The sequence below is a fragment of the Engystomops pustulosus genome, chromosome 5 (genome assembly GCF_040894005.1).
Source record: "Engystomops pustulosus chromosome 5, aEngPut4.maternal, whole genome shotgun sequence".
Classification (NCBI taxonomy): domain Eukaryota; kingdom Metazoa; phylum Chordata; class Amphibia; order Anura; family Leptodactylidae; genus Engystomops; species Engystomops pustulosus.
Window position 1 is genome coordinate 6,914,549 of NC_092415.1, and position 13,247 is coordinate 6,927,795.

The 13,247-nt window shown below is 44.6% G+C and overlaps 1 protein-coding gene across 1 annotated transcript in view; it reads left to right on the top strand.

Annotated features, from left to right (window-relative positions):
* Positions 1-12,151, top strand: part of TSNARE1 (t-SNARE domain containing 1) — a 209,500-nt gene extending 197,349 nt beyond the window's left edge. Inside the window, exon 12 of the mRNA XM_072151091.1 lies at positions 11,841-12,151. Within this exon, the coding sequence (XP_072007192.1) occupies positions 11,841-11,936 (96 nt within the window). The 3' untranslated portion in view covers positions 11,937-12,151. The remainder of the gene's footprint in view (positions 1-11,840) is intronic.
* The last annotated feature ends 1,096 nt before the right edge of the window (positions 12,152-13,247 follow it).

Genomic DNA, 13,247 nt, shown 5'->3' on the forward strand with positions numbered 1-13,247 from the left:
TACACCACCACTAGGGGGAGATCACTACATACACAGTATACACCACCACTAGGAGGGGATCACTACATACATATTATACACCACCACTAGGGGGAGATCACTACATACAGATTATATACCACCACTAGGAGGAGATCACTACATACAGATTATACACCACCACTAGGGGGAGCTCACTACATATAGATTATACACCACCACTAGGGGACGCTCACTACATACAGATTATACACCACCACTAGGAGGAGATCACTACATACAGATTATACACCACCACTAGGAGGAGCTCACTACATATAGATTATACACCACCACTAGGGGGAGCTCACTACATACAGATTATACACCACCACTAGGGGGAGATCACTACATACACAGTATACACCACCACTAGGAGGGGATCACTACATACATATTATACACCACCACTAGGGGGAGATCACTACATACAGATTATACATCACCACTAGGAGGAGATCACTACATACAGATTTTACACCACCACTAGGAGGAGATCACTACATACAGATTATACATTACCACTAGAGGGAGGTCACTACATACAGATTATACATTACCACTAGGGGGAGATCACTACATACAGATTATACACCACCACTAGGGCGAGCTCACTACATACAGATTATACACTACCACTGGGGGACGCTCACTACATACAGATTATACACCACCACTAGGAGGAGATCACTACATACAGATTATACACCACCACTAGGAGGAGATCACTACATACAGATTATACACCACCACTAGGGGGAGATCACTACATACACATTATACACCACCACTAGGGGGAGATCACTACATACAGATTATACACCACCACTAGGGGAATAACACTACATACAGATTATACATCACCACTAGGGAGAGATCACTACATACAGATTATACACCACCACTAGGGGGAGCTCACTACATACAGATTGTACACCACCACTAGGGGAAGATCACTACATACACATTATACACCACCACTAGGAGGAGATCACTACATACAGATTATACACCACCACTAGGGGGAGATCACTACATACAGATTATACACCACCACTAGGGGGAGCTCACTATATACAGATTATACACCACCACTAGGGGGAGATCACTACATACAGATTATACACCACCACTAGGGGGAGATCACTACATACAGATTATACACCACCACTAGGGGGAGCTCACTACATACAGATTACACACCACCACTAGGGGGAGATCACTACATACAGATTATACACCACCACTAGGGGGGGATCACTACATACAGATTATACACCACCTTTAGGGGGAGCTCACTACATACATATTATACACCACCACTAGGGGGAGCTCACTACATTCAGATTATACACCACCACTAGGGGGAGCTCACTACATACATATTATACACCACCACTAGGGGGAGCTCACTACATACAGATTATACACCACCACTAGGAGGAGATCACTACATACAGATTATACACCACCACTAGGGGGAGCTCACTACATACATATTATACACCACCACTAGGGGGAGCTCACTACATACAGATTATACACCACCACTAGGAGGAGATCACTACATACAGATTATACACCACCACTAGGGGGAGCTCACTACATACAGATTATACACCACCACTAGGAGGAGATCACTACATACAGATTATACACCACCACTAGGGGGAGCTCACTACATACAGATTATACACCACCACTAGGGGGAGATCACTACATACAGATTATACACCACCACTAGGGGGAGATCACTACATACATATTATACACCACCACTAGGGGGGATCACTACATACAGATTATACACCACCACTAGGGGGAGATCACTACATACACATTAAACACCACCACTAGGGGGAGATCACTACATACTGATTATATACCACCACTAGGGGGAGCTCACTACATACAGATTATACACCACCACTAGGAGGAGATCACTACATACAGATTATACACCACCACTAGGGGGAGATCACTACATACAGATTATACACCACCACTAGGAGGAGATCACTACATACAGATTATACACCACCACTAGGGGGGGATCACTACATACAGATTATACAACACCACTAGGGGGAGATCACTGCATACAGATTATACAACACCACTAGGGGGAGCTCACTACATACAGATTATACACCACCACTAGGGGGAGATCACTACATACAGATTATACACCACCACTAGGGGGAGATCACTACATACAGATTATACACCACCACTAGGAGGAGATCACTACATACAGATTATACACCACCACTAGGGGGAGCTCACTACATACAGATTATACACCACCACTAGGGGGAGATCACTATATAAACATTATACACCACCACTAGGGGGAGATCACTACATACACAGTATACACCACCACTAGGTGGAGATCACTACATACAGATTATACACCACCACTAGGGGGAGATCACTACATACAGATTATACATCACCACTAGGAGGAGATCACTACATACAGATTATACACCACCACTAGGAGGAGATCACTACATACAGATTATACACCACCACTAGGGGGAGATCACTACATACAGATTATACACCACCACTAGGGGGAGATCACTACATACAGATTATACACCACTACTAGGAGGAGATCACTACATACAGATTATACAACACCACTAGGGGAAGATCACTACATACAGATTATACACCACCACTAGGAGGAGATCACTACATACAGATTATACATTACCACTAGAGGGAGGTCACTACATACAGATTATACATTACCACTAGGGGGAGATCACTACATATAGATTATACACCACCACTAGGGGGAGCTCACTACATAAAGATTATACACCTCCACTAGGGGGAGATCACTACATACAGATTATACATTACCACTAGGGGGAGATCACTACATATAGATTATACACCACCACTAGGGGGAGCTCACTACATACAGATTATACACCTCCACTAGGGGGAGATCACTATATAAACATTATACACCACCACTAGGGGGAGATCACTACATACACAGTATACACCACCACTAGGAGGGGATCACTACATACATATTATACACCACCACTAGGGGGAGATCACTACATACAGATTATATACCACCACTAGGAGGAGATCACTACATACAGATTATACACCACCACTAGGGGGAGCTCACTACATATAGATTATACACCACCACTAGGGGACGCTCACTACATACAGATTATACACCACCACTAGGAGGAGATCACTACATACAGATTATACACCACCACTAGGAGGAGCTCACTACATATAGATTATACACCACCACTAGGGGGAGCTCACTACATACAGATTATACACCACCACTAGGGGGAGATCACTACATACACAGTATACACCACCACTAGGAGGGGATCACTACATACATATTATACACCACCACTAGGGGGAGATCACTACATACAGATTATACATCACCACTAGGAGGAGATCACTACATACAGATTTTACACCACCACTAGGAGGAGATCACTACATACAGATTATACATTACCACTAGAGGGAGGTCACTACATACAGATTATACATTACCACTAGGGGGAGATCACTACATACAGATTATACACCACCACTAGGGCGAGCTCACTACATACAGATTATACACTACCACTGGGGGACGCTCACTACATACAGATTATACACCACCACTAGGAGGAGATCACTACATACAGATTATACACCACCACTAGGAGGAGATCACTACATACAGATTATACACCACCACTAGGGGGAGATCACTACATACACATTATACACCACCACTAGGGGGAGATCACTACATACAGATTATACACCACCACTAGGGGAATAACACTACATACAGATTATACATCACCACTAGGGAGAGATCACTACATACAGATTATACACCACCACTAGGGGGAGCTCACTACATACAGATTGTACACCACCACTAGGGGAAGATCACTACATACACATTATACACCACCACTAGGAGGAGATCACTACATACAGATTATACACCACCACTAGGGGGAGATCACTACATACAGATTATACACCACCACTAGGGGGAGCTCACTATATACAGATTATACACCACCACTAGGGGGAGATCACTACATACAGATTATACACCACCACTAGGGGGAGATCACTACATACAGATTATACACCACCACTAGGGGGAGCTCACTACATACAGATTACACACCACCACTAGGGGGAGATCACTACATACAGATTATACACCACCACTAGGGGGGGATCACTACATACAGATTATACACCACCTTTAGGGGGAGCTCACTACATACATATTATACACCACCACTAGGGGGAGCTCACTACATTCAGATTATACACCACCACTAGGGGGAGCTCACTACATACATATTATACACCACCACTAGGGGGAGCTCACTACATACAGATTATACACCACCACTAGGAGGAGATCACTACATACAGATTATACACCACCACTAGGGGGAGCTCACTACATACATATTATACACCACCACTAGGGGGAGCTCACTACATACAGATTATACACCACCACTAGGAGGAGATCACTACATACAGATTATACACCACCACTAGGGGGAGCTCACTACATACAGATTATACACCACCACTAGGAGGAGATCACTACATACAGATTATACACCACCACTAGGGGGAGCTCACTACATACAGATTATACACCACCACTAGGGGGAGATCACTACATACAGATTATACACCACCACTAGGGGGAGATCACTACATACATATTATACACCACCACTAGGGGGGATCACTACATACAGATTATACACCACCACTAGGGGGAGATCACTACATACACATTAAACACCACCACTAGGGGGAGATCACTACATACTGATTATATACCACCACTAGGGGGAGCTCACTACATACAGATTATACACCACCACTAGGAGGAGATCACTACATACAGATTATACACCACCACTAGGGGGAGATCACTACATACAGATTATACACCACCACTAGGAGGAGATCACTACATACAGATTATACACCACCACTAGGGGGGGATCACTACATACAGATTATACAACACCACTAGGGGGAGATCACTGCATACAGATTATACAACACCACTAGGGGGAGCTCACTACATACAGATTATACACCACCACTAGGGGGAGATCACTACATACAGATTATACACCACCACTAGGGGGAGATCACTACATACAGATTATACACCACCACTAGGAGGAGATCACTACATACAGATTATACACCACCACTAGGGGGAGCTCACTACATACAGATTATACACCACCACTAGGGGGAGATCACTATATAAACATTATACACCACCACTAGGGGGAGATCACTACATACACAGTATACACCACCACTAGGTGGAGATCACTACATACAGATTATACACCACCACTAGGGGGAGATCACTACATACAGATTATACATCACCACTAGGAGGAGATCACTACATACAGATTATACACCACCACTAGGAGGAGATCACTACATACAGATTATACACCACCACTAGGGGGAGATCACTACATACAGATTATACACCACCACTAGGGGGAGATCACTACATACAGATTATACACCACTACTAGGAGGAGATCACTACATACAGATTATACAACACCACTAGGGGAAGATCACTACATACAGATTATACACCACCACTAGGAGGAGATCACTACATACAGATTATACATTACCACTAGAGGGAGGTCACTACATACAGATTATACATTACCACTAGGGGGAGATCACTACATATAGATTATACACCACCACTAGGGGGAGCTCACTACATAAAGATTATACACCTCCACTAGGGGGAGATCACTACATACAGATTATACATTACCACTAGGGGGAGATCACTACATATAGATTATACACCACCACTAGGGGGAGCTCACTACATACAGATTATACACCTCCACTAGGGGGAGATCACTATATAAACATTATACACCACCACTAGGGGGAGATCACTACATACACAGTATACACCACCACTAGGAGGGGATCACTACATACATATTATACACCACCACTAGGGGGAGATCACTACATACAGATTATATACCACCACTAGGAGGAGATCACTACATACAGATTATACACCACCACTAGGAGGAGCTCACTACATACAGATTATACACCACCACTAGGGGGAGCTCACTACATATAGATTATACACCACCACTAGGGGACGCTCACTACATACAGATTATACACCACCACTAGGGGGAGATCACTACATACAGATTATACACCACCACTAGGAGGAGCTCACTACATATAGATTATACACCACCACTAGGGGGAGCTCACTACATACAGATTATACACCACCACTAGGGGGAGATCACTACATACACAGTATACACCACCACTAGGAGGGGATCACTACATACATATTATACACCACCACTAGGGGGAGATCACTACATACAGATTATACATCACCACTAGGAGGAGATCACTACATACAGATTTTACACCACCACTAGGAGGAGATCACTACATACAGATTATACATTACCACTAGAGGGAGGTCACTACATACAGATTATACATTACCACTAGGGGGAGATCACTACATACAGATTATACACCACCACTAGGGCGAGCTCACTACATACAGATTATACACTACCACTGGGGGACGCTCACTACATACAGATTATACACCACCACTAGGAGGAGATCACTACATACAGATTATACACCACCACTAGGAGGAGATCACTACATACAGATTATACACCACCACTAGGGGACGCTCACTACATACAGATTATATACCACCACTAGGGGGAGATCACTACATACACATTATACACCACCACTAGGGGGAGATCACTACATACAGATTATACACCACCACTAGGGGAATAACACTACATACAGATTATACATCACCACTAGGGAGAGATCACTACATACAGATTATACACCACCACTAGGGGGAGCTCACTACATACAGATTGTACACCACCACTAGGGGAAGATCACTACATACACATTATACACCACCACTAGGAGGAGATCACTACATACAGATTATACACCACCACTAGGGGGAGATCACTACATACAGATTATACACCACCACTAGGGGGAGCTCACTATATACAGATTATACACCACCACTAGGGGGAGATCACTACATACAGATTATACACCACCACTAGGGGGAGATCACTACATACAGATTATACACCACCACTAGGGGGAGCTCACTACATACAGATTACACACCACCACTAGGGGGAGATCACTACATACAGATTATACACCACCACTAGGGGGGGATCACTACATACAGATTATACACCACCTTTAGGGGGAGCTAACTACATACATATTATACACCACCACTAGGGGGAGCTCACTACATTCAGATTATACACCACCACTAGGGGGAGCTCACTACATACATATTATACACCACCACTAGGGGGAGCTCACTACATACAGATTATACACCACCACTAGGAGGAGATCACTACATACAGATTATACACCACCACTAGGGGGAGCTCACTACATACATATTATACACCACCACTAGGGGGAGCTCACTACATACAGATTATACACCACCACTAGGAGGAGATCACTACATACAGATTATACACCACCACTAGGGGGAGCTCACTACATACAGATTATACACCACCACTAGGAGGAGATCACTACATACAGATTATACACCACCACTAGGGGGAGCTCACTACATACAGATTATACACCACCACTAGGGGGAGATCACTACACACATATTATATATCACCACCAGGAGGAGCTCACTACATACAGATTATACACCACCACTAGGAGGAGGTCACTACATACAGATTATACACCACCACTAGGGGAGATCACTACATACAGATTATACACCACCACTAAGTGGAAATCACTGCATACAGATTATACACCACCACTAGGGGGGGTCACTACATACAGATTATACACCACCTCTAGGGGGAGATCACTACATACAGATTATACACCACCACTAGGGGGAGATCACTACATACAGGTTATACACCACCACTCGGAGGAGATCACTACATACAGATTATACACCACCACTAGGGGGAGATCACTACATACACATTATACACCACCACTAGGGGGAGATCACTACATACACATTATACACCACCACTAGGAGGAGATCACTACATACAGATTATACACCACCACTAGGAGGAGATCACTACATACAGATTATACACCACCACTAGGAGGAGATCACTACATACAGATTATATACCACCACTAGGGGGAGCTCACTACATACAGATTATACACCACCACTAGGGTGAGCTCACTACATACATATTATACACCACCACTAGGGGGAGCTCACTACATACAGATTATACACCACCACTAGGGGGAGATCACTACATACAGATTATACACCACCACTAGGGGGAGATCACTACATACAGATTATACACCACCACTAGGAGGAGACCACTACATACAGATTATACACCACCACTAGGGGGAGATCACTACATACAGATTATACACCACCACTAGGAGGAGACCACTACATACAGATTATACACCACCACTAGGGGGAGCTCACTACATACAGATTATACACCACCACTAGGGGGAGATCACTACATACACATTATACACCACCACTAGGGGGAGATCACTACATACACATTATACACCACCACTAGGAGGAGCTCACTACATACACATTATACACCACCACTAGGGGGAGCTCACTACATACAGATTATACACCACCACTAGGGGGAGCTCACTACATACAGATTATACACCACCACTAGGAGGAGATCACTACATACAGATTATATACCACCACTAGGGGGAGCTCACTACATACAGATTATACACCACCACTAGGGTGAGCTCACTACATACACATTATACACCACCACTAGGGGGAGATCGCTACATACAGATTATACACCACCACTAGGGGGAGATCACTACATACACATTATACACCACCACTAGGGGGAGATCACTGCATACACATTATACACCACCACTAGGGGGAGATCACTACATACACATTATACACCACCACTAGGGGGAGATCACTACATACAGATTATACAACACCACTAGGGGGAGATCACTACATACAGATTATACACCACCACTAGGGGGAGATCACTACATACAGATTATACACCACCACTAGGGGGAGATCACTACATACACATTATGCATCACCACTAGGGGGAGATCACTACATACACATTATACACCACCACTAGGAGGAGATCACCACATACACATTATGCATCACCACTAGGGGGAGATCACTACATACAGATTATACACCACCACTAGGGGGAGATCACTACATACAGATTATACACCACCACTAGGGGGAGATCACTACATACACATTATGCATCACCACTAGGGGGAGATCACTACATACAGATTTTACACCACCACTAGGGGGAGATCACTACATACACATTATACACCACCTCTAGGGGGAGATCACTACATACACATTATACACCACCACTAGGGGGAGATCACTACATACACATTATACACCACCACTAGGAGGAGATCACTACATACAGATTATACACCACCACTAGGGGGAGATCACTACATACAGATTATACACCACCACTAGGGGGAGATCACTACATACAGATTATACACCACCACTAGGGGGAGATCACTACATACAGATTATACACCACCACTAGGAGGAGATCACTACATACAGATTATACACCACCACTAGGAGGAGATCACTACATACACATTATACACCACCACTAGGAGGAGATCACTACATACAGATTATACACCACCACTAGGGGGAGATCACTACATACAGATTATACACCACCACTAGGGGGGATCACTACATACAGATTATACACCACCACTAGGGGGAGCTCACTACATACAGATTATACACCACCACTAGGGGGAGATCACTACATACACATTATACACCACCACTAGGGGGAGATCACTACATACAAGTTATACACCACCACTAGGGGGAGATCACTACATACAGATTATACACCACCACTAGGGGGAGATCACTACATACACATTATACACCACCACTAGGGGGGGATCACTACATACAGAATATACACCACCACTAGGGGGAGATCACTACATACAGATTATACACCAGCACTAGGAGGAGATCACTGCATACACATTATACACCACCACTAGGGGGAGATCACTACATACAGATTATACACCACCACTAGGGGGAGATCACTACATACAGATTATACACCACCACTAGGGGGAGATCACTACATACAGATTATACACCACCACTAGGGGGGGATCACTACATACACATTATACACCACCACTAGGGGGAGATCACTACATACAGATTATACACCACCACTAGGGGGAGATCACTACATACAGATTATACACCACCACTTGGGGGAGATCACTACATACAGATTATACACCACCACTAGGGGGAGAACACTACATACAGATTATACACCACCACTAGGGGGAGATCACTACATACAGATTATACACCACCACTAGGAGGAGATCACTACATACAGATTATACACCACCACTAGGGGGAGATCACTACATACAGATTATACACCACCACTAGGGGGGGGATCACTACATACACATTATACACCACCACTAGGGGGAGATCACTACATACAGATTATACACCACCACTAGGGGGGATCACTACATACAGATTATACACCACCACTAGGGGGAGCTCACTACATACAGATTATACACCACCACTAGGGGGAGATCACTACATACACATTATACACCACCACTAGGGGGAGATCACTACATACAAGTTATACACCACCACTAGGGGGAGATCACTACATACAGATTATACACCACCACTAGGGGGAGATCACTACATACACATTATACACCACCACTAGGGGGGGATCACTACATACAGAATATACACCACCACTAGGGGGAGATCACTACATACAGATTATACACCAGCACTAGGAGGAGATCACTGCATACACATTATACACCACCACTAGGGGGAGATCACTACATACAGATTATACACCACCATTAGGGGGAGATCACTACATACAGATTATACACCACCACTAGGGGGAGATCACTACATACAGATTATACACCACCACTAGGGGGGGGATCACTACATACACATTATACACCACCACTAGGGGGAGATCACTACATACAGATTATACACCACCACTAGGGGGAGATCACTACATACAGATTATACACCACCACTTGGGGGAGATCACTACATACAGATTATACACCACCACTAGGGGGAGAACACTACATACAGATTATACACCACCACTAGGGGGAGATCACTACATACAGATTATACACCACCACTAGGAGGAGATCACTACATACAGATTATACACCACCACTAGGGGGAGATCACTACATACAGATTATACACCACCACTAGGGGGGGATCACTACATACACATTATACACCACCACTAGGGGGAGATCACTACATACAGATTATACACCACCACTAGAGGGAGATCACTACATACAGATTATACACCACCACTAGGGGGATCTCACTACATACAGATTATACACCACCACTAGGGGGAGATCACTACATACAGATTATACACCACCACTAGAGGGAGATCACTACATACAGATTATACACCACCACTAGGGGGATCTCACTACATACAGATTATACACCACCACTACAGATTATACAGTCTCAGCTTCCTTATATCTGTCTCTTTTCTGTGTTTCAGAGACGCGCTCGGATGGTGAAGTTTTGTCTCATCTCTACTGGGCTCCTCGTCCTCCTGGTGGTTATTATCACCATCGCCCTCTCCGTTAATAAATAGTGAAGCATGAAGCCCCCTGTGGAGCGCTGCTGCTCCCCTCCCCCCTACCTTCCTCCCCCCCCCCCCCATTGTATCTCCTGTAGTCTCTCTGCCTCCCTATGGCTCCGCCTACACTGTGATAAGTAACTACTGACCTATAGCTCCGCCCTCTACTTGTTATGTCTGAATATAATGTAATAAAAGAAATAAAGCTGTTATTGTCTCAGGTCATGTGACATGTGGTGTTATTTTTGGAAACACATACTACACACATCAACTGCTGCCGAAGCTTATACTACTTTCCTCAGTTACTGCGTAACCTTGTTATAGTCCACAGCTACTGCAGAACCCCATAATACACACTCCCAGCTGCTGCAGAACCCCATAATACACACTCCCAGCTGCTGCAGAACCCAATAATACACACTCCCAGCTGCTGCAGAACCCCATAATACACACTCCCAGCTGCTGCATGACATCATAATACACACGCCCAGCTGCTGCAGAACCCCATAATACACACTCCCAGCTGCTGCAGAACCCAATAATTCACACACCCAGCTGCTGCAGAACCCCATAATACACACTCCTAGCTGCTGCATGACATCATAATACACACTCCCAGCTGCTGCAGAACCCCATAATACACACCTCAGCTGCTGCATGACATCATAATACACACCTCAGCTGCTGCATGACATCATAATACACACCTCAGCTGCTGCATGACATCATAATACATACCTCAGCTGCTGCATGACATCATAATACACACCCCAAGCTACGGCAAAACCCTGTAATACATATCCCCAGCTACTGCAGAACCCCTTAAAACACACCTCAGCTGATGCAGGACCCCATAATACCCCCCCAGCTACTGCATAATTCCATAATACATACCTCAGCTACTGCAAAACCCTGTAATACACACCCCCAGCTGCTGCAGAACCCCATAATACACACTCCCAGCTGCTGCAGAACCCCATAATACACACTCCCAGCTGCTGCATGACATCATAATACACACCTCAGCTGCTGCATGACATCATAATACACACTCCCAGCTGCTGCAGAACCCCATAATACACACTCTCAGCTGCTTCATGACATCATAATACACACCTCAGCTGCTGCATGACATCATAATACACACTCCAAGCTGCTGCAGAACCCCATAATACACACTCCCAGCTGCTGCAGAACCCCATAATACACACCTCAGCTGCTGCATGACATCATAATACACACTCCCAGCTGCTGCAGAACCCCATAATACACACCTCAGCTGCTGCATGACATCATAATACACACCTCAGATGCTGCATGACATCA